We start from the raw sequence: 22,931 nt of genomic DNA on the forward strand, positions 1-22,931 counted from the left end.
CACTGATAGCAGTCTGAGTGGTGTTTGTTTGTTATTATTTTTATTTTTGTGATGTGAATCACTGGCACTCTGGTGCTGTCCATCCATCCCTGGCCCCCCTCCAGGGCTCAGCCCCAGATCCCACCCAGCACCAACTGCTGCCCCTGCTCCCACACTGACAGGCCAGCCAGGGAACAGGGACACGGGGCCACCACCAGCTCAGCCAACACACTGCTGGGGCCGTTGGGGTCAACCCCACGATGGGAGCAAGGTCACTGTTGCTTTTTGGGCCAATTGAGGAGAATTGAGCCATGTGCTCTGGCAGGGCAGGGACCAAGCAGCAGCACTGTTACAGCCCAGCACTGCCCCTGGGACATCTCCTTGTTTTCCTCCACGGGTGACACACAGCCCCAAGCAGCAGGACATAGCCTGAACCCTGCCTGCTCTTCTGGAACCCTGAGCCACACAGAAGTTCAGGGGTGGTGCAGTTACACAGTTTAAAAAAGATAGTAAGTGGAGAGAGGTGGCCAGGCTCAAGGGATATCAGGTGTCATGACCCTCCTGAAGCAGCTGCTTGCACATCCATGTGCGCGGTGGCATGGGGACAGCGGAGGCAGACAGGAGGAGCTCAGCACCATCCCAGGGGCTGAGCCAGGCTTCAGTTGGTACCAGCACAGCTGATGCTACACAGAACTGGTAGGTGGTATAGACTAATGCATTGGAGGGAGTGAGGGAGGGCACTGTTATGTGGGGCACAGCTTTTTGCCACCCTGGGTCACAGCAGCACCAGTGACATATGGCTGCATGAAGAAAGGAGCTGCTGGGCTGCTCGAGCAGTGTCCTGAACCCCCAAAGCCAGCGATGGCTTCTGCGTGCTGGCAGCTGCCCTGTCCCGAAGGAGAAGGTCACTGTGCTCAGAGGGACCAAGGCCAGTGCAGAAGGGGACTCCAAGCAGGCAGAGCTTCACCAGCACACACTGTGAAGGAGAGCACAGCTCAGCATGTGGTTCCAGCAGCTGCTCCTGAAATGCCCGTGGCCTGATGAGCACCAAAGAGTTCACAGACTGACAGAGATCATCCCATTTCTCTGTGTTCAGTGTATGGGGGGGCTGGTAGCTTTGTGAGCGACCCGTTGAGGTAAGGACTGAGGTTTGCCATGGAAAGCACGTCCCTGCAGTTACAGTGGGGTGACAGACAATAGGGGTTGGAGGCAGTCAGGGACTTGTTAAATTACATGCAGTCATTCATACAGGCAGACACAAACAAGCTCTTCTGTAAACTGGGTTCTAGGAGATCCCACTGATCATCAGATGATCCCATGGCCAGTGCTGGATGTGGCATCCTTACATGTTTCCACGGTATGTTATGTTGGTGAAGGTAGATGTGGCCTCTTTATATAAAGGGTTATGGGTCTGGAGGAAGAAAGAAGATGAAAAAGAGCATCATCACTTTGTGCTTGGCATTAGCATTTGTTCTGCTTAACATCTGGGATAAATGAGGCACTGTCTCAGCATGGAGTGGTGGATCCCTGTCTCCACCCAAGGCTTTGGATGAGCAGTTTAATGGGTCTCCATAAGGTTTCATGGGGCAGAATAGGGAAAAGCTGCTGTGGAAGAAAGGAAAAGCAGCAGGAGCTCAGGAGGTGAGAGACCTCTTGAAAGAGCCTCCCATCCCATCCCATCCCATCCCATCCCATCCCATCCCATCCCATCCCATCCCATCCCATCCCATCCCATCCCATCCCTTCACTTTGTGGGGGGGTTAGGAGATGGAGGAGAGGTGGGTGACAGGTGTAAGTGCTGTCCCAGCCCCCTCCCTTGTGCTTGGGGTTCCTCAGTGCTTTCCAGCATCCTGTGGCAGGAGGGACCTTCTGCCTCACTCTTGGGATGGAAACACTGCTGTGAGCAGTGAGTAAGGGGGTCAGGCTGCTGACAAGTGCTGGAGGGGGAAAAATAATCTAGGACATGTCCTATCACCTGTGCACAGCCCCTGGGACCACAGCAGGCTCAAGGAAGGGGTGTCCTGGCTGGCAGTGTCACCTTGAGTCCTGCCTGGGACACTATCCAAGGGTTTAGAGAGAAATGGGACAAGCTGGCCCTTAAGGACCAGGTCATGGGACAACAGACATCAGCTGGGCTCTCATGCCAGGACCACTGGGATGTGGATCCCTCAAGGGCTGTGGGGTTTTGGGGCTCCTGCCCAGCACACCCAATCCACTGCTCCTCACCGTGTCCCACTTGGCCCTGGCCTTCTCCTCCTCGAAATGGGCAAACTCACGGCGGTCATGGATGGTGATGAGGAGCTTCCATATGAGCAGGGCAGCGAGGCCGATGAGCAGGATGGCACCTGTCACTGAGAGCAGGACCACCAGGACGTCTGGCCCCTTTGGACAGTCTGAAGCAGAGAGGAGGGCAGGGTTGGGGGGAGCTCAGCACCTCCAGGGCAACTTAAAGCAGCTCTGGGGCTACCTGGCCATGGGTACATGGAGCTCCTTTGGTCTCAGGAGGGCATCATCCTCCTCTGCCAGCAAGCAGGAGCCTCTACCCTGAGCACAGCAGGCTCTGTGAAGGAGGATCCTATCCATGGGGCACCTGTGCCAAAATACTTGAGCACCTGTCTGTAGGGTGGGGGTCTCCACCCAAGCCTGCAGCTGGATCAGGGGCATCACAGGTCCCACCCACAGTGGGGGATGACACTGGAGACCAAGTCCTTGTGCTTGTGAAGTTTGCCCCAAACCACCAGCCCGCTGACACCCCGCCCCAGCCTCTGGCAATGTGACAACACTGAATTGGCAAATAGGGGCAGGGAGATCCAGTGTGAGCCTCCGCAGCTCCTGCTCCCCCTGCACTGCCCTGGGCCATGTGGCCACCCCAGCCTTCATCCTGCCTCTCCTCTCCCATCTGGCTGTGGGGCTGGGAAGTGTGGGCTGTACCTTGCCCATGGCAGACAGCTGCAGTGAGAGCTGGTGGCTGCCTTCACGGCCCTGCTTCTGAAGGATCTGCAGCCACACAGCCCCAGGCTCACTTGAGGTCAGTGGACACCCCGGGGCTGCTGATGGGAGCCTCCTCTTATCTGCTTCCCAAGAAAAATCACCCCCACAAAGTCAAACACAGGATGAGGGCAGTGGGAAGGCTGAACCCCCATCGTTGGCCTCAATGAGGGGATGAAATAACTTAGGAAACGTGATACCTGAGAGGCAGGAAATCATGGCCCACTGGCACTGAGCAGGGGACAAAGAAGTTCTTTAATCCCTCTCAGCCCCCATCTGTGGTGCCCCATGAGCCTGGCTGGAGTGGGAGGTACAAAGGGAAATCAACATCCCCCTCCCGTTGGCACAGAAACTCAGCACAGTACATTCTGCAGCCCCTAGCCTAAGCATGGCAGCTGGGTCGTACCAGGCTCCTCGATGACATAGAGGATGGACTTGCCACTGGAGTCCTCATAGTACTGGAACCTCATCACACAGTCATTCTCATCCTTGTAGGTGCAGTTCACAGCATCCTTGCCCTTGTCACCTGCCAGAGGGAGAAGCTCAGACTCCCAATGCTGAGGGGTGCATACACAGAGGGAAAGCATGTGGCATATGCAGCCCCCTGGATTTCCATGTATTAGGACAGGGGCTGGGTCTCCTCTTACTCAGTGCCTGCACTGTCTCAATCTCGTCACGGCACATGCGGCTGCAGGACTGCTGCTCCACCAGCTTTCCCCGCTCAAATTTCTTGCACTCCACGCAATCCCTGTGGAAGAGGAGGGAGGCACCATGAGCTTTTCCATGCTCTCCTCAGGGAACTGTCACACCTTTCAGTTTCAGGTTGTGGAAATCACAGCAGTCCCAACCCTATCGGGCTGCAGATACTGAGAGCTCCTGCAACCAGTGCTGTCAGCTCCATGACGGGATATTACCCTTCTCAGCTCTCTGCCCGCTCCCCCGTGGAATATGACCTCTCCCAGCTCTCTGCCAGCCCACAATGTGCTATGACCTATCCAGCCCTCTGCTCTTTCTCACTTTTTGATGGTGCAGGCGTCCGGGCAGGTGGGGCACTTCTCGCAGGTGTCTCCATAGGAGCCGGGCTGGGTGCACTCGCAGCGGCCGCACACGCAGGAGCCATGGCCGCTGCACACCAGCCCGTTGCTGGACATGCAGGTGTCAGTGCGCGTGGTGCAGTTGCAGTAGTCTCCTGTCCAGTCTGAGTTGCACAGACAGTCTCCACAGCTGCACTGCCCATGGCCTGGGGACAACCAAAAGGCATCAGAACTCTAAGTGTCTCCACAGAGCCTGTCAGTTATTCCCCATGTGGATGCCTATGACCCAGAGTGGCAACTCATCCTCTGTGGGCACTGCAAGGCAGACTGGCCACCTAGGACAACTCCTTTGCACTGTCCTTGGGGTGGGACAGTGCAAGGTGTGAGAAGCTCACACCAAACCCAGACCTTCACCATGGCCCCAACACGGGGCCATCTTATCCCACCCAAGCAAGAACAAACCCCCACATTTCAGGCTGAGCTGCCCCAGCTCCAGCAGCAGCAACTGGATGGAGATGCTGATGGAGATGCTGAGACATGCTCCATCAGATCCGTCTCTGAGCAAGTCAAGTTCTTTCTGCGGCTTTGAATTTCAGATTGAATCAGGACATCTGGTCAAAGCCCCCAAGTCTGACTCCTTTTTCAGGCCTGGACCAGACAGGAAAAGCTGACTGCTGGGAAAAGCCCAACACATGCTCACTGAGACTGGTTTAGTCAGACAGACAGACAGGCATGCTCAAATCCTGCCAAACCCTGGAGCTATTTGGATTGTGGTATATTTCAGCTCAAAGATGAGACACAGCAAGTGGTGCAAACACTGTGGAGCTGCAGGCGCTGACCTGTCCTGAGCCCTGAGCACAGCGGGAGGGACACACTGGGAATGCTGCTCCCGGCAGGGGATTGGCTGGGCACCATCCCGGCCATGCCCTTGGAGGCACCAGCATGTGAAATAAATGTATAACCCTATTAATGAGGAACTAGGGCTGAGTCACAGGAAAACAGTGCCATGCTGGGTGACAAGGCATGGAAACAGATGGGTAAGCTGGGGAGAAGTGGCTCAACAGGGTCAGAGAGTTCAGGTTAATTAACAGCCCACCCTGGCCAGGGGCAGCTCTTCATCATTGCCCTCCAGCCATCCTGGGGACCTGCAGCCCTTGTTCAAACAGGAACAGGCTCCTTGAGGACACTGACTACTCAGGGTGGGGGAAACGCAGCATTTCCACCTCCATTATCAGCCGGCTGTTAAGATAAAGGATCAATCTGAGCAGCACAGAGGCAGTGTGAGCCATAAAGTTGGCCTGAGGGGCAGGTGGGATCTCAAAAACTCAATTTGAGGACATCAGGGAGCAAGAATCGAGTGTCATCTGGCCCCAGGTTTCATCTCATCCAGGCTGGGATCCAGCAGCGTGGAATCAGCTTTGGCCACTGATGTTTTCCTGGGGATTTTTGGGATTTCAGCAGGGAAGTGATGTCTTTTTCTAGCACTCTGTTATCAGCCACCTATCCTGGGTTTACAGAGGAAGGCTGGGGTTAGGAATGGGATTGGCTACCCCTCTCCCAGTCCCCCCTTAAATCAGTTTTGGGGTGCTCTGCTCCTGGAGACGATGTGCCACAGTTTCATGCCTCATTCCTACGCACTGTTACTTCTCTCACATCCCTTACATACATGAGATGGGCAGAGCACTGCAATTCACTCAGACCTTCAGTGTTTACTGGAGATGTGGGTGGAAGGAACCTTAAATGAAGGTTCCTGTTGGGTAAGAGGCCCTGGCATGTCAGGACATTTGGAACTGCTGTTGAGATGGGGTTTCTGCAGGAGGGCATCTTCCCTGGGAGGAGAACCAGAGAACCCAAGGACCTGGTCCTCTCTTTCCAGTACTGAGAGCAGCTGGACTGGAGAGGGGGAGTCTGGGAGCATGTGGCAGAGATGAATATTCGGGGGGGGATGCTGTAAGGCCAGTAAGGAGGGAGGATTTACTTCCCCAACACTTTTGCCAATAGGAAGTCTTCCAGGACTGGGTGGAGGATAAAACCCACCTCTCCCCCCGCTTCCCCCTCCACCCTAGGGTTTCCTCTTGCAGAGCAGTATTTCTGATGTGTTTGAGCTGCATGGTTCAAGCAAGGTCCCTGCCCTATACACCCCAGAGCTGCTTCGCTTGGTCCCCACCAGCCCCACCAGGCCTCCTTTTTAACCTTCTAGCCCATCCCCGCTCCCAGCTCTCAGGCACCGGAGGTGATATCAGTGGCCAAGAAGGTAGTAATTCCCCTTGCATCACTTCAGACCAGGGCTGGTGCAGGGAGATTCACGGCTGAACAAGTCAGAGGTGGGGACAACTCACAGGACAAGCCTCAAAATGACTGGTGTCTCCCTTGCCCAGGATCTCAGGCAGCCTAAACGGCCCCAAGCAGCACTCACCTGAGCACATCTGGCCCTTGAAGCGAACACAGGAAAAGTCATCGCACTCGCAGTACTTGCCCGTCACCTTCCCAAAGTCGCTGCTGTGGCACACGCACTGCCCGCAGATGCACTCGCCACGCTGGCTGCAGAGGGGCTGGCCTGGCCGGGGACTGCAGTTGTCCTGCTGTGAGGGGTTGTACTCCTCCTCCGAGCACTCGCAGTGTGAGCCCAGGCGCCCGGGGTTGCAGCGGCACACGCCGCACTCCAGAGTGCCATTACCGTGGCTGCAGGACGGGCTGTTGGTCTCGGCGTGGCTCTCACAGGAGCACTCGCACTCGAAGTTCACCACCACCGTCAGGCTGTCCTTGAAGCCCACAGGTTTGATGGTGAAGGATTTCTGCTGCTCCTGGGGACAGCCCCGCACTTTGGCCTCGATACTGAAGCTCACCTGGAGGGCAAAGGTGTGTGTCTGGATGTCAGTACCTGCTCCAGTCCATGCCCCAGCTTAAGGAGCTCAGAAATGGGAGCCACCAGGTCTCTTTGAGCTCATCAAAGCTTATCAAAGCTGTCCCAGCATAATGTGGACTAGATAATGTGCTTGCCACAGTAACCAGGAGAATTTTAGGTTTGATATTAGGAAAAATTTCTTCACTGAGATATTTGTCAGGCTCTGGCACCGGCTGCACAGGGAAGAAGCAGAATCACTGTCCCTGGAAGTGTTCAAAAAACCTGTAGATATGGTGCTTAGGAACATGGTTTAGTGGTGGACCTGTCAGAGATCAGTTAGTGGTTGGACTTGATGGTCTTAGAGGGCTTTTCCAACCCAAATGATTCCAGGCTCCCATGCCCTGTGGGCAGCAGCCCAGGCTGAGCTAGAGAGATCACAGAGTTTGCATCCAGCAGATTCAAAAAAGCACTCTCCTCCTTGCACCCACCCTGCTGGACCTCTCTCTCTCTAGTGCTGAGATTCCAGGGTCCGTGTCACCAGGGAGGTTGTGGGACAAGCAGATGGTGCTGGTGCACAGCAACAGATGACCTGGCAGTGCTGCTACGTGGAGGGGAGAAAAGCCAAGCCCATGAGTGGGATCCTCACCGTGTCCCCGATCTTGAGCCCCATGCAAGACTTGAGCCCAGGGATGACCTCGTCGTTGAGGCAGGTGGCATTGAAGGTCAGGGACAGCTCTTCAGGGAGGTCACGCACCTCCAGCTCCACTTTGGAGCGGATTTTCTAGGGAAGGAGAGATGACTGATGAAGACACAGCAGAGGCTGGGCAGGGCTTAGCCCTGGTGGGGTCCTCCCCTGCCCCCAGCACCACAGTGATGCTCCCATGCACATGGGAAAGGAGCCAAGTGCCCCAAGTTTTTCTCAAGCCTCAGCTGTGTCATTCTCTACAGGGAAAAGTTTTCAAAACAGGAAAGGACAGGCAGTGAACAGAGTGATCTCCCACCCTTGGGGTGCCTGCACACATGGGTGGAGGCAGATGCTCACAGCTGTTCCAAGGAGGATGCTTGGGACTGGGGGAGCTGTGGGTTGTTGGCAGAGGGAAGCAGTGGCTGTTTTGTTATGGAGAGTGCTGTTGTGGGGCCATCAACTGCACACTCACCCCATAGGAGTCTACTATGAGCTGCAGGACGTTGCTGGAGTCTCTGGACAAGGTGCCCACAGTTGTGCCTGGGATCAGCTCGCTGTAGTTCTGTAGGAATATCATAAACAAGGTCTGTTTGTGATGGGTAAATGTTCACCCATTTCACCCATGGCTGGGTGAAACCCTCTCCAGGAACATGGGAGCTTTGATAGGACAGACCACCAAGCCATGAGCCCCCCAGGAGGGTGGCTTTGCAGCTGGTACCTGGTAGAGGCCAACAACCGTATCTGTCACAGCAAAGATCAAGTTGATGTTCTTCTGTGAGAGTTTCTCAGTCATCAGGCCCAGAGAGGGATAGTCCTGGGGAAGAGGAGAGCTATAGCCTAGGAACATGTACATCCCCCACCCTGGTCCCCATCATGCTCTCCAACCGTGGCTGAAACACGTTTCCCATCCCATGGGGACCCAACAGGTGCTATGGGCTCCACAACCCCATGCCTGGGTCAGGCTTTACCAGTGTGGTGGTGGCAGAGTAGAAATTATCCTTGTCGATGTGGCACTGGGCGTCATTGGGCTGCACAATGCCCGCCAGCCGTCCGTCCAGTGCGATGTGGGTCTTCGCGTCCGTGGTGAAGACAAGCAGATGGGAAGCATCATTCCTCCAGCCAATTTTTTCCTGCAGTGAAAGGCAGCTCCCAGTCACGTGTCGGCACATGCTGAGGGCAGCCCCATGTGCCAGCACCCCACTGCTGCCTTTGTGCCAGGGGGTCACGGCTTGGCCATAGAGACCAACCTCTGCACAAGGAACCAAGGCAATTGCTCTCGCAGGGAAGTGCTGTAGGAGTGTGGGGTCTGGAAGAGGGGCATGGGCTGCTTGTAGGTAAAAGATGAGTTTTAACTGCTTAGAGTGTTAATCAACGTGGCTAATGACTCAGGGATGCAAGACCTCCAGCAAAACCAAGGTGAAGGCACAGGAAATGTTGTCCCTTCTGGACTGGTCACTGCAGGGCTGACATGGGATTCTTCCTGAGCACCTGCTCTGCTCCTCTCTCCTACCATGATCCCATGAGAGTCCTGCTCTTCTCTTGACTATTGGAGTGGAAATGTCTCCCTTGAATGTTCACTGTCTCCAGAAATCAGTCATACAACAACTCAACAAGGCTTATGATCACATCCGGGAGGGATTGATTGGTCCCTGCCAACCCGCCTGGCCCAGCCTGGTGACCCTGTCCTGACCCCAGCCAGGCCTTCCTGCCCCTTACATCACACACGGTGGCCTGGATGATGGCATCGAAGCCGCCCTCAGGTGCATCGCGGTTCCGGGAGACACTCTGCTTCCGCACCTCCTCGTTGAAGCGAGTCACCTCATCCGTGAGCGACAGGACGTGTTTGTACCCAAACATGGGCAGGCAGGTTTCCCCGATCCTGTAGGAGGAGAGCACTCAGGGCACAGGGCTCATCAGGCACTTCCAGTTCCCATTCCTGCCCTACAGCCATCCCACATCCCATGGTCCTGCCCAGGATGTGCAGGAGGGACCCAATGCCCCCCCGCCAAGAGCCTTAGGCTGGTGAAGGACCTTTTAAATAAAATTAATGTTGTAGGGTGATGGGATCAGGTCAGCTCCCAGCCTCAGTCCTGCTGGGATTTTTAGGAGTAATTTTCTTCCAGCCTTAACATTTCTTTTGAAAACATGATGCAAATTTTTTCCCTCAAGAGCTTTCCATTGATAATGATATTTCTAATTTAGACCTGCTCCTCCTCCCTGTGCCAGCAGAACACAGATTGCACCAAGGTTTAAACCCTGTCCAGAATCAGGCACCCATTTTCTCCACTCCCCTCTTTTCCTCCCAGGCTCAACTTCACTCCTCTGCCTACCCCATTCCTGGCAGCACAGAGGAACAGGGAATAGGGATGAATTCAGTTCCTAACACCTCTGCCATTCCTTCCTCCTCACACTCTTTCCTTGTTCCAGACTGTTGTCCTTCCCTTGGGAGACAACCTTTCAAGAACCTCTCAAACACAGGTCCTTTCTATGGGCTGCAGTTCTTCACCAACTGATAGGGATTTCCAGCCACATTGCAGTGGTGTCCCATCAACTTCTGGCCCTTACAGGACCCCCTCAACCTGGACTTACTCGTAGCAAGGGTTGTTGATGGCTTCTGGAGGAGATATGTACATGTAGGGGGAAATGGGTTTGTCCACAAAGGCCCCAAAGCCGATGCGTAGGTTGCTGGTGAGCTTACGCATCTCACTGGCCAGTTTTGTGCCCAGGTTCTGGATGTTCCTCAGATCATCCTTCATTGAGTTAGACAGGTCCATGAGGTAGTAGATGTCCACAGGGTAATCTTCCACTTGACGCACTTGGACATGAAAGACCTGGGAGTCATCTGCAAAGTGACAGGGCAGTAGAGTTAGAGTGAGATCTCGCCTCCTGGAAGGGGGAGGGGGGATCACCACAGGATTAGGGGGGAGGAGCCAGCAGCAACACATGGGGATGGTTAAAGCTTCTAGGAGGAGAACATTACCCTTAGACAGAGGGGCAAAGCCCTTAGTCAGGTGCTTGCATAAGAGATGTGTGGTGCGCCCCTTGGAAGTGTCCAAGGCCAGGTTGGATTGAACTTGGAGCAACCTGGGATAGTGGAAAGTGTCCCTGCCCATAGCAGGGAGTCGAACAGCATTGTCTTCAAGGTCCCTTCCAACCCCAAAACTGTTCTGGAGTTCTGTGGCAGATGGGGGTTATGTCTCCTGTTCTCCTAAACTCTCAGTGCTGGGACATGAGCAGATCTTCCTGTCCAGGGCTGACCTCTCAAGCTATCTACAGGAAAAGCTGGATGGAGTGAGGGAAACCCCCAGTGTGTGGGCAGCAGGTCTTAAAGGGATCACAAGGCAGGCTTCAAGGCTTCTTTGGACTTCTCTGAGCTTCCAAGGACTCTGACCATTTTCTGCACCCTCCCCCATCCCCATTTCTTTCCTCTCCTCTTGGCTCTCCCAGCCCTTTCTGAGAAAATTTTGGTGAAACATTTTCCATTGAAACAAAAATCTCCTTAGAAGGAACCTTCTGGGAAACACCCCAGTTTTGATGACTTTTGAATGTAAAAAAAAAAAAAAAAAAAAAAAGCTGAAAACACTTAGGGTTGACCTTTTCTTTCTGCCTTTTTTAAGATACACAGGTCCTTTCTTCTGATCTTTGAAATGGTTTCTTTGAAACATAACCCAGGGCACAGCTGCAGCCTTGTCGGAACACCTCACATGTTGAGAAAGAAAGGCCTTAACTGAGCTTAAATTATTATTGTTTTCACATTTCTGTCTAAACCTGCGTGCCATGTTCTTCCAGGATGAAGAAAGTTTCAAAATTTATGACAGCCCAAAAACCTCCATCCCCTCTCTAGCTGTGCTGGGAACCCACCATGGAGCCAGGGGTCCCATTTTTGTGCTCAGCTGTTTGTCCTCATTGAGCTGAAACCATGAGGGTTCTGAGTTTGTGCTCGTGGAACATGAGCTGTGACCTGTCCTGCTTGTATCCTTTGTGATTTGGTCTTGGTTCATGAGTCAAGGCAGATGACTTACGCCAAACCGTCTTGGTTTGGGAGAGACGGTATCAAGCTGGGGGGGGGGGGTGTCTCTCCTCTTTATTCCAAGGAACAGGGATTTACAGCACTCAGAGTAGCATACTCACCTTCCTCCTGACAACAACCTTTAGAGCTAAGAAGAGCAAGGGTCACTTAGAAGCTCCATGTCCCAGTTGTGTGGGGATTCTTTTGCCTGCTGTCCTTCCAATGGGACAGGACTCCTCCTGCCCATGCCCAGGGATGTGCACAGAGGCCATGTGCCCTATAGTTTTGCCTCATGCCTAGCATCCTTGAAACTCCTGGATGCTGGCAAAGGACCAGAGCAGTTAATTGGCTCGAGCCTGGAATATTACAGGGATCTGGTGGCAGGCCAACCCTGATAGCTGCTCCGTGGCTTGTTAGATATGAGCTGACTTCCACCCAGGCACTCTGAGCACAGCAGCAGTGCCTCAGGTCTGAATGGCTTCATAAAATATCCCATGTGTTGTTGAAGTCACATCCTATCCTGCCCCTCAAATACCTCAGGACTGAGGCAAGAGAATGAACACAGTGATCAGAGAGCTCAGCTGCCCACCAGAGATGTTCTGGAGGATTCTGTGCTGCCAGCAGCCTGGCCTTGCCCACGAAGGATACGAGACTGCCTTGGCCAGTGAGGCAGAGTGATGGTTCACTCACTGCCTGAGCCCTTTGGGTTATTCCCACTGCATCTTCCCCTTCCTACAGCAGTCTGGGGGCTCTTACCTGGCCGCAGGTTCAGCTGTATTCTCTGGGGGCTCATCTGGGTGGTGGTGGACCCCCCCGAGCCCTTGCTGCTGAGGGGCCGGTCCTCCAGGATGGTGACGCTGCTGCTGGGGGACTCGATGTGGTCCTGGCTGCAGCCATTGTGCAGGAGGTTGGCATGCAGGTCACAGCGAGGGGTCGACTGCACCCAGACCTGCGGGGGAGGGACACAGTCAGGAGCCTCCCAGGACTATGCTGGGAGAAGGAGAAAGGCCCCCACCTTTTCCCTGGAGAGCCCCTGCTTTATCACGCCTAACTCCAGAACAGGATCAAAGGCTTCTTGGGGCACACGGTCTCTTGCCTGAGGAAGGCAGCAGAGGGGATTTGGGATCAGCAACTCCCACTGGAGCAACTCCTGCAGGATCCCATCAGCCCTTGCCAAGGAATGATGGATAACACATCCCTGCCAGCCTCCTCCAGACTCCTGGCAGCTGGAGCCTTAGGTTTGGGTTTTGGCAGAACTAAAAGGAAATCCTGTCTCCCTGGGATGGCTAGAGGAGGGTGTGGCAGGATGTGAACATGGCAAGCTGGGTACAGGCAGTGTGGGACTTTTAAAATTATTTATTACTTTGACAAAAGACAAATCACCTTTCCCCCCATTTTTCCAACGTGGACCCTTAGCAATCCTGCCATGAGCAAGGAGTGTGTACACTGTGGGTGAGCTCATTGCACAGAGCAGTGCTCAGTTCCTGTCTGGAAGTGGATCAGACTTATCTCCAGCTCAACAGCTTCCTAATGGATGGAGCCAGCTGGGGAAAGGAGCACCAAAAAAGGAGTGAAAGAGTGCAAAGGCACTGGGGCTGTGGGAGAAGCCTTGAAGAGCCTGTCAGGGGTAGGAAACACAAAGTGTGGAGTCATGGTGAGCTCCAGCCTTGTCCCTCCTTTCCTCGAAAGCTTCTGGTTCCTCATCCTTATCACAGAACATTCAGGAGGGTTCCTATTCCTTTGGTTGCTTATGAAGACAAATATAGGAAGAATTTCTCTTCCCAGCCCAACACTGCTGTGATCTGCTGCCTCATGTTCCTGCTCAGGGAGCACCCACCCTCCCCTCCAAAGGGATTCTTTATCTCCTTCCCTCAGCCCAAATCTTTCTATATTAGAGTCCTCCAGCAGAGGACCACCACAGCCTCTTCCTGCAGCAAAGGGAGGTGGCACAAGTCCTGGCGGGGCTGGTTTGGTGCCCTCCCTGCTCCTGGGATGCTGGAATCCATTGCTGAGCCTTTCAGTGCTAGAGAAGTTCCCATGCAGGATATCAACTGCCCTGAACTGGGTTCAGGCTGGTTGAACCCAGGGATGAATTAGTATGTTTTATGCAAACGAGTAGAAAAACACAAGTGGTGTCAGGAGGCCCTGGCTGGCCCACAGCCCTCTGGAAACTGTGGCCAAGAGATAGCCAAAAAATACATCAGCAGGCGTGTTCCTACCCTGCCCCCGCCTGGGCAGTGTGCTTACAGAGAGGAGGACAAGTCATCCCTCCAAATTAGCTCCCTCACACCCATAAGCTTACTCCACAGGGCTCCCTGCTGTGGGAAGGGGTGGCTGGTTCACTCCAGATCCCATCAATCATCATACACATTCCTGTCCCAGTGAGGGAAATCACTGGAAAAATATGCGGGTGAAAAGCATGCTGGGCAGGTGGGTTTTAGCCATGGTGCTCAGTGATATCTGAAGATCCTAGGGAGCTCCCAGGACCTCAGAGGCCTCATGGCACCTTATGGGATTAGCAGCATCATTCCTGATGTGAGATTTCCATGGAGAAACTGCTTAAGCCCAGGGCTGCATCCTTCCCCTTTCTTTGGAGTCCTAAATATAGTGACTGACTCAAGACTTATAGGAGCCTCCCCAACAACAAAAACTACTGCAGAAGTGGGACATTTGGCTACAAGGCCCTGGCAGCCCCCAGTCTGTTTTTGAGCCCGGGCTTGGCCACTTTGCTGATGCAACACCTGGGGCACAGCCGTAGTTAGGAGTGACCTGGAGGCAGCCCAAGCTTGCTGGTGACAAACTCACAGCACAGGGATTTCATCCATGATAAACCCATTCCCTGTCAGCTCAGCCCTGATTGCACCAGCTCCCTACAGGGAGATGTGGGGAGAAGTGTGCACCTTCTCTACCCAGCCATCCCACAGCCCTTCCCAGAAATGCTCACCACCTCTCCCTGCCCCATCCCACTGCAGAGCGGACATCTGCTCACACTCCCTTCAGAATGGGAAACCTGATTATTTTATCCCAATCACTGCCTCCAGGGCTGATTAGTGAGGGCAGGGTCAGGCAGGGCTCTGGCAGAGCCAGTTCCATCCCTGAGCTCCCAGGGTGGCAGCCTGTGGGAACATGTGTATTCCCCAGGGCATCTCTGTTTTCATCTCGGACACAACCACATGCAGCATCAGCTTCTCTGCAGGACAGCTCTTGGGAGTGCTCAGAGCACAGACACCTCCACAAATTAAGCTAAAACCTTCCAGCAGCTTCTCTGAAATCCAAATCTGGTCCAGTCTAGCCTCCAAGAGACCCAGAGTGTGTGACGTTTTGGGTGGGTGAGACCCTGAAGGATCTGTCACAGTAATCTCCAAAGGGATTTTAGAGATATGTCTCAGTGTTACAGCTTAGCTGGCTTTTTCCAAAAAAGCAGATGAGAACATCTATTTGTTGGTAAGAGTGGTCAAGGTTTCTGAAAAATAAATAAAACTCAGCTCTGCTCTGCATCAATTTTTTTTTTGGGGGGGGGGGGGGGGGTCAGTGATCTCAAGAAACCACAATGAAATGCTCCTTCAATCCAAAACCAGGACGGAGCAGGAGTAAATCATCACCCCAGGCTCCTTGAGAAGGCAGTATGAATGGAAAAAGGCTGTAGTGGGAGCAGAAGGAGCACAAATATGGGCACTGTCCCTTTAAAAACGGGGGGGGTGCAGTATCGGAACCCTCCCCCACCCTAGGGAAATTAAACAAACCCATAGAAAAACCCTCATTTGCTAAATTAAGACAACGTGGTCCAGATGTTGGAGGTAGAGTTGCTGAGCAGAGTGCACAGCCCAGCTCTCCGGGGGCAGCAGGACGGCTCCCTCACTCTTGTCATGTCTGCCCAGGAGCACAGCTCAGAGCAGCACTGGAAATATTTCCTTTTTTGGAAACCTTTGCTGTTCTGGAGGAAAAAAAAAAAAAAACCATCACAGCTCCCTTTGCACCGTCAAGCCACCAGTGCAGCCCAGGATCAGCAGCTGGGAAGGAAGAGCCTAGCCCAGCCACCATTCCCCCTCAGAGGGGAAAGTGGAGAGGGAAGCCAGGCCCCTTATCAAGCTGCATGTTTCAGCCACTCCTTGCAGGAGATAAGATGGGCACAAACATCTTTATTCACACCACATGCCAAGCAGCTGATGGGCACAGAAAGCCAGAGGCCTCCCCTCCAAATATGCATTGATCCCAAAGCATTAGACAATTGCTGGCATGATCCAGCAGTGTTTTCCAGCTTGGATCCTTTTCCCAGGTCTTTTCCAAGTCCCAGTGGGCATTATGGGCGCAGTTGCAGCTGATAGAAGTGGGTCTTCAAGTATAGAGAAGGAGAAAGCAAGGAAAGCCTTGAAGGTTTCATCACCTCTCCCCATCCCCATCCCCTCCCTTGGCTCTGCCCTGGGGCTCCTCTCCCATCCCCTTGGGAAACTCCCTCCTCTTACCCAATGGATTAACCCTCAGGGCAGCATTTCTGAAGGGTAACATGGCAGATCTGCTTGGCTCTCACCTACCCAAACAGGATGATTTGAGAGCCACAGCTCAGCACTCACATCCACTTTAGCTCAGTAACCAAAACCAGGCACCTTGTCTTCTCCCCTTATTTCTAATGAAAAAGGCTTTAAAACCCAGCCTTTAACTTCTGATGAGTATTTTCAATTCCTCCTTGCAGGCCTTCCAAGCCCCCTTCCCTTTTCAGCCCTTCCAGGAATTAGGCTCCTTCAGCCAGTGCTTTACAATAGGTTTCCAAGAAGCAAACCGAAAGTAAACCAAGTTTTTAAATGTACATTATTTGAAAGATAAAATGAATTCCTAGTGGAAACACCACAATTTCCCAGCCAGCTCACTGTAGCTCCCACCAACACACTCAGATAAGGGGCATATTTTGGAGCAGGGCAGAAGCAGTGCCCACTGACCAAGTGCCTTGAGCTGAGGTTCTGAGCCAGGTGCCACCAAGGAATCTGTTTAGATACAGTGGGAACAGATGGAGACTGAGCTTGTGGCTGTAACCACGACTTATCCCAAAGGTTCTTTCCTTCCTTTACATCCCCTGCCCTTCTCAGGGCCCTGCTCAGCCCCCAGCTCTTACCTCAGCAGAGCACCAGGCACAGAGGGGACTGACAGCCAGGCACTGCTTGCAGGAGTTCACCCCACGGGTGGTGCAGATGTTGCCCCCTGAAACAGCAAAACAGAGTAATTACAGCCCATAGAACCCAAACTCATCTGTGTGCTCAGCCACCAGCTTCTGAGCAGCCAGAGCCCCACCAGGGCCCTTCTCTATCCCTTTTCCCACCTGCAAACCCTGGATGTTGCCTCCTTGCTCTCTCCAGCCTGGTATGAGCTGGGCTTCATCTTGCCCAAGGCTGAGCATCATTCCCTACCTGCCAGCTCCTCAAAGGGTCCTCTCAGCCCTGCAGCATCACATGGGTGTTGGAGTGAAGCCCCCTGGCAGGGGTTCATGTATCCTTGCAGACACTCCTGCAGACACTTTGGGGCAGCAGGAGTGGAAAGGGTGAATTCCCAAGGGGGCAGGATGGTACCCACAACCCTGCCAGGGATTGTCTGCCTCTTCCCATCACCTTGACCCAGGGTAGTTGTTGACACCTTGAGCAGACACTAAACTCAGTGGCTGGTCTTGTCTCAGCTAAAAATCCAGGGAAAGGAGAGGAGTGAAAGGGCACAAGTCCAGAAATGTGCTGGTGGTGCTTGGCACCGATGTCCCAGGAAAGCTTGGACTCTGTCAGTGGCTGTGGGGACTCTGGGAGATACCTGCTGCTACCAGGCCTGAAGGTCAGAGGCTGGTGAGCCTGTGGGGGAGAATTAAAGGGCCACAAAATGCCTGTGGAGCCCAGGGGCAGGAGGAGACCCTCTGAGACAGACCAGAGTGGGTGGCCCTGCGGTTCCTGCTGCCAACGGCCGATGTGACAAGTGGCTGGGACATCGCTGCCCTGGCGTCACCCTTGGCTCTTCCTCCCTCCTGGGCACAAGCATCTTGGCAGTTTTAGAATTCCCCGGGCAGAGAAAACTACAGCCAAGTACCCATTTGGCTGGGACACACTACAGCTGGGGGAGCCTGGGGGATGCTGGCAGGGAGCAGTGGGCAGTAGGGCCTCCCCCTCTGCCCTGTGTGCCCCCATGGTTGCCCAGGATTGTGCCAGCAGTGTCCCACAACCACAGGAAATGGAACACAAAGCAGAAAGAGGAAATGTTGAAACATCATCGGATCTTTGAGCAGAACCACAACCACAGCACCGTGCACTCCTGCCTGCTGGCATGTAGCCAGGGAGTGTACACACATGCTCACACCTGTGTGTGTCTATTTGAGGGTAGAGTCACAGGCTGTGGCTGTCCCAGGGGCCAGCGGCTGCTTGGGGATGTGCCTCAGAGTGTCCCCATCGCACCTCTGACACCTGCAGTTCCCACTTGTCTCAGACTAAACTAAAGGCTGAGCCCAAGTGCCTTCCTTAGCACCAGTTTTGGGGCGGCGCCCATGCCCAGAGCTCTCATCATACTCTGAAATACCTGGCTCCATGTGAGGATGGGACAGATTTTAAATGTAACATTGCCCAGAAGAGTGGCAGGTTGGTCTCCAGTGCTTCCTGCCCCTCAGCAATGTGCCAGCAGCAATACTGATCCTTGGGTGGACAGGGCTAGGAAGAGGGAAGGCAAAGGGCTCTCTGAAACCAACAACAACACCACCTCCCACGACTCTCACCGGCTCCTGCTGTGTCCATGCCAAATCCCTCCTGCCCTGCCAAGTGCCGGTGGCTGCAGCCAGAGCACGTGCCATGGATTTGTGCTGTGCCGTGCAGCTGGCAGCCAGCTCAGCCCTCCGGGAGGCAGGGAGGCACTGCCCTGACAGCTCCAGGTGCTCGGGACTAAATGCTCAGAGCTGCCAGCCCCGGGGCCACTTGCCTGAACACAGAAACAGCTTCCAAATCTGCAGGTCCCTGGAGAGCCCTGCTGCTTTGATATGTGGACCAGGATGATGGCCCTTCGTTCAGGGATGGGGAGAGGTGCCAAGTACTGTGGTTGCTCAGCTCTGCTCAGGCAGTTACAGCACTGAGTGCCACCAGCAACACTCCTGGTCCAGGCTCCTGCTTAATGCCAGTGTGGGATTTGTCCCCTCATGGTTGGTTTTATCTGGTTTAGTCACCTGGCCCTGCCCCAGCACCCACCTTGCTGGGGAAGGACAGAGCTGACAAGGCCTCCATGAGGGCTCTGGGACATGAGAATCACCAGTCCAAATCCTTCCTCAAGCAGGTCTTCCCTGTGACTTCACCCAGTCCCTCAGCCACTCCCTGCCTCAGTTTCCCCCGTGCAGTGTTAACCCTGGTCTCAAGGAGACCAGGTTGCACTCAACTCCATGTGGAGGATTCCAGGGTCATGTCTGCTGGCAGAGCCCCAGGGTGCCTCCTCATGCCATGAAATCTGATCTTGGGGCTAAGAAGCCCCAGGACCCTCTGAGCTCATCTGCTCCTCATCATTTGGTACAAATTACCTCCTGCCTGTGTGTAGCCCCTGGACCCTGGTGGTTTCCTTCCTCTCCTTCTGCTGCCACCCCAAAGTCCAGCGGTCCTTTATCTGGTGTCCCCTCTCTTTGCTGGGGATGTAAATCCAGTCTCCTGGTGGATTTTGGAATGAGGACGATAGACCTAGGCAGAGCACTGTCATGGCTCAGGTGGGGCTGCAGCTGGGAAATACCTGTGGGAGGGATGCTGCCGTTCCCAAGGCTGCCCCGGGGTCTGATGTCACATCATGCCACCATGCCACTGGTGGTGACTTTGCCTGGGGGGGTCCCTGGAGGTCTGTATCTGCTCACAGACTCACACAGCCCTGTGGTCCCTATGGTGTCCACCATTCCATGACCAAGACGCTTTCCTGGGGATGGAGGACCCCTCCCTTCCTTGGAACCAATCTCCAGCACTGTACAGGGCCATTCTTGGCTGCATTTCCATGGGGCTGGATGGAGCAGGGCCTGGGCAGTTATGACCATCCAAACATGAGCCTGGTACTGCTGTGAGCAGGTAACTGCACACCCCCACCATGGGGAAATGCTCCTTTTTTGGCATTCCCAGCACTGGTTGCATGGCTGGATGCAGGAATGCAGTGTTAGGAGAGTTTTGTGGGAGCAGGGACCTTGTGAGGATGTGGGAACAAAAGCACAGATGGGCAGAAGTGGAGGTTGTGGAGGAGGTGGAGGATGTGAAAGATGGGGAGGATGATGCAGCTGGAGTCCTCTCAGGTTTTAGCCCTGTGAGTGCCTGGCAGTCCTTCCCAGACTCAGACACTACCTGGCTGTGAGCAGGTCAACACCATCCCAGTACAGTCTATACTAACAAATTCTGTATTTTTTGTGACTTTTTTTTCCATCCTTGAAGCTTTTTTCTCTAGCCATAAAGACTAATAAACCCAAGTAAAAAATCTGCATTTTTAAACTATGATATCAGCTGCTCTCACACAATGAGCTGATCCTAAAGACTCCAGTTTTTGGAAAAAAAAGCAATCCTGAAATACAAGGAAATAGGAGATAAGCTGCTCATAATGATGGGAACCACCCACTGGGGCTGGGCAGAGCTGTGGTCCTGAGAGAGGTGAAAGCAGGGAATCGCAGTCTGGTTTGGATTGGAAGTGACCCTAAAGCCCATCCAGTTCCACCCCCTGTCATGAGCAGGAACACCTTCCACTAGACCAGGTTACTCCAAGCCCCATCCAGCCTGGGATTGAATTTAGTGTCCCTGAAACACCCCAGACATCTGTGGCTCAGCATCAACTTGTCCTGACTGGAGAAAATTACTCAGTCCCAGTCTGCACTCAGAGCAACCTCCGAGTGGGGCAGGATCAGCCACACTTTGTTTTCCCCCTCCGCCAAATTGAGAAAGAATGAGCACAGAGAAAACCTGATAAAGACATTTCAGGAAACTTGATAAAGGTACAAACCACATCCTCTCCAGCCTTTCTGTTTGACTAAGTGATAAGGATCTGGGCTTTCTTGGCAGATCCCCACCCTACCATTCTGGGGGTGTTTCTTCTCTCAAGCCTCTCCCTTCCTGCCAGCATCTTCCTGGGAATGGGATGCCCCAAACGGAGCACAGGCACCAGGGATATGTGCACAGCCCCAAACTGCAGCTCTGTGAACTCAAACTCTTGCAGGGGTTATCCCACGTCCTGTACTGATGACAGCTCCATCCGGCAGCAGATCAGAGCCTTAGGCTGTTCCTGGGAATTCACTAAACTCTGGAATTCTTTAGAAAGAACAGTGTTGCCCCAAACCCCAAGTCTGGCTGTGAAAACAATGCAACCGATTTATAAATCACCATATTGCAGTTTCAGGATTTCCTTTGAGGCCTAGTCACTAGGAACACACCTGGGGAGGAGATAATGCTTTTCCAGGTTTTTCTGTACTTCTGACATTGGAAAACTTTTTAAAAATACAAACTACATCTATCCTGAGATCATATGACAGAAATCAGATTTCTTAAAGAAAAGCATGAAAAAAAAAACCACTAGAAAAATAGCACAGGACAGTGTGAGATACAAAGCTGTGTTTCGTGTCAGGTACACACAGGCAGCATGTGTGCTTGTGATTGTGATATGTGTGGAAACTGATCATGGGACAATTAAAGGATGAATTCTAAAAAATAACTGAGGGAGTAAAACATGGAAAAAGGCCTTTGAACTTATCCTTTGTTTGCAATTAACCTTTATAGCATCTGAACTAAAGCTTTAAGGATGTTGCTGCTGGACAGGAACTTTCTGCACGTAGCTAAGCATTAAACAGCTTTGCAATAATAACCTTTTGAAGTATAATTTTAGAATATTGCTTGTAGTCAGGAGCTTTGAAAATATAAGTTTAGAATATATGTAAAGGAAATATACTTATCTCAACACCTTAGCAAAACAGTAAAAAGCAGCTTGAGAAAGGAAGATGAACATCAACCCAAGGATTGACAGCTTCGACCAAGGGAAGCTGGACATCACTGTTATGAGATTTATAGTCTTTGCAATTAAAAGGTGGACCCACATCTGGAGTCAGGACCGCACCAGCTGGAAGACCTCTTTCTTCTTTTGGAAGTCGGACCCCACCATCTGGGGATACTCCTTTCTGGGGTACATCCTGAGAAAACTAACTCACAATAGTGTATAGAATTGTGATGTAAAAATTTGGAATAGAAACTGCTGAGAAAAGCTTATATACACCCCTATAAATATCTGTACGCCCCAACCATCGTTGTGCAGTTGGAGGGAAAACTTCCCCCACTGTACCCAGCGCTGTTTTGCTCATACTTTACCACCTTAATTAATAAATTGATTGCTGCTTGAATATTGGCCTAGTCAAGCTTCTTATTTATAACAACGGCAATGTTGACATCAATCCCACCCCCCTGACACAGGGAGGAATTACCTGACGTGAATTCTCCCAGTGAATTTTCTGTTTATAAAGGATGAAGCCCAAGTCACACCCCAGTCCTTGCATTACAAACCAGTAACCCGAGCCAAACACAGAGTAGGTAGATCCAGTAAGATCTACCACATCCAGTAAGAATAACCCACCAAAGTATGCCTTGACCCTATAACATCCTTGAGACGTTCCTGGCCCCGACCCAGAGGAAGCCCAACCGGCCTGAGCAGCGCTTCCTATGTGGGAACACGCAGCAGCTCGGGCTGCCAGCTCCCCCTCCGAGTCATTTTCCCATGAAATCACAGATCCTGGGAATGCAAAAGGTCCTGGGATTTGTAGAAGGAACAGGCAACATCTTCACTAAATGGCTATAAGCAGTGACAGGAGCGGCAGAGTAAACCTACCCCAGGTGCCAGTAGCGCAGAGCAGGAGGATCCCGAGTGTCACGGAGAGTTGATCCATCTTCTCTGAGCCCCGGGGTGGGGGGGACTGCTTGGACCGGGCCCTTCACGAGTGATGGGCAGCGCTCTGGAGTAGCTGCAGGCGTTCAGCGGCTGAGGAGATGAATCATGGGGCCGGGTGAATGACACACATGGCGAGGGGGGCGGCCGGAGGAAACTGCTGCCTCGTCACTTCGGAGTCCGGAGTGTCCCCGCCCGGTCTGCCGCCAGCTCCTCAGGAGGTTTTCACTCTCGGCTTAAACAAGGACCTAATAAACCCTGGCAGCAAGTCCTCCCTCGGCACTAGTGACCTGCAGCCCCGGGGCTTGTAACAAGCTCTTTCCCATAGGCTCTTCCGCCTGGCTTTAATTCCTTACAAAAAACTTGCTCACTCCTTCCTTTTATTAACTCTTGAAAGGCAGCTGGTTTTAAACCCCGTCTGAGCTGCTGGAGTTCAAGGATTTAAGGAGAAATAGAGCAAACACACACTAATACGGAAGTGTGGGTTCTCAGCTCCCTCACCAGGAGGGA

At 53.1% G+C, this 22,931-nt stretch overlaps 1 protein-coding gene across 2 annotated transcripts; it reads right to left on the bottom strand.

Moving 5' to 3' along the window:
- Nucleotides 1–30: 30 nt before the first annotated feature.
- ITGB3 (integrin subunit beta 3) lies at nucleotides 31–22,855 on the bottom strand. Of its 2 annotated transcripts, none has more exons than XM_038162971.1 (15): nucleotides 16,940–21,083; nucleotides 16,648–16,733; nucleotides 12,297–12,489; nucleotides 10,121–10,373; nucleotides 9,248–9,410; nucleotides 8,500–8,661; nucleotides 8,250–8,345; nucleotides 8,004–8,093; nucleotides 7,493–7,627; nucleotides 6,418–6,847; nucleotides 3,985–4,207; nucleotides 3,615–3,715; nucleotides 3,374–3,493; nucleotides 2,206–2,372; nucleotides 31–1,390 (listed from the first exon to the last, which is right to left on the bottom strand). In XM_038162971.1, the coding sequence occupies exons 1-15, from the start codon at nucleotides 17,016–17,018 to the stop codon at nucleotides 1,322–1,324; spliced, it is 2,367 nt and encodes a 788-aa protein (XP_038018899.1). In that variant the 5' UTR covers nucleotides 17,019–21,083; the 3' UTR covers nucleotides 31–1,321. The 2 variants fall into 2 exon arrangements, with proteins under 2 accessions (XP_038018899.1, XP_038018898.1); XM_038162970.1 differs by lacking the exon at nucleotides 16,940–21,083 and adding an exon at nucleotides 22,365–22,855 and having other exon boundaries at nucleotides 33–1,390.
- Nucleotides 22,856–22,931: the final 76 nt, after the last annotated feature.

This window comes from Motacilla alba, chromosome 27, assembly GCF_015832195.1.
Source record: "Motacilla alba alba isolate MOTALB_02 chromosome 27, Motacilla_alba_V1.0_pri, whole genome shotgun sequence".
NCBI classification, from domain to species: domain Eukaryota; kingdom Metazoa; phylum Chordata; class Aves; order Passeriformes; family Motacillidae; genus Motacilla; species Motacilla alba.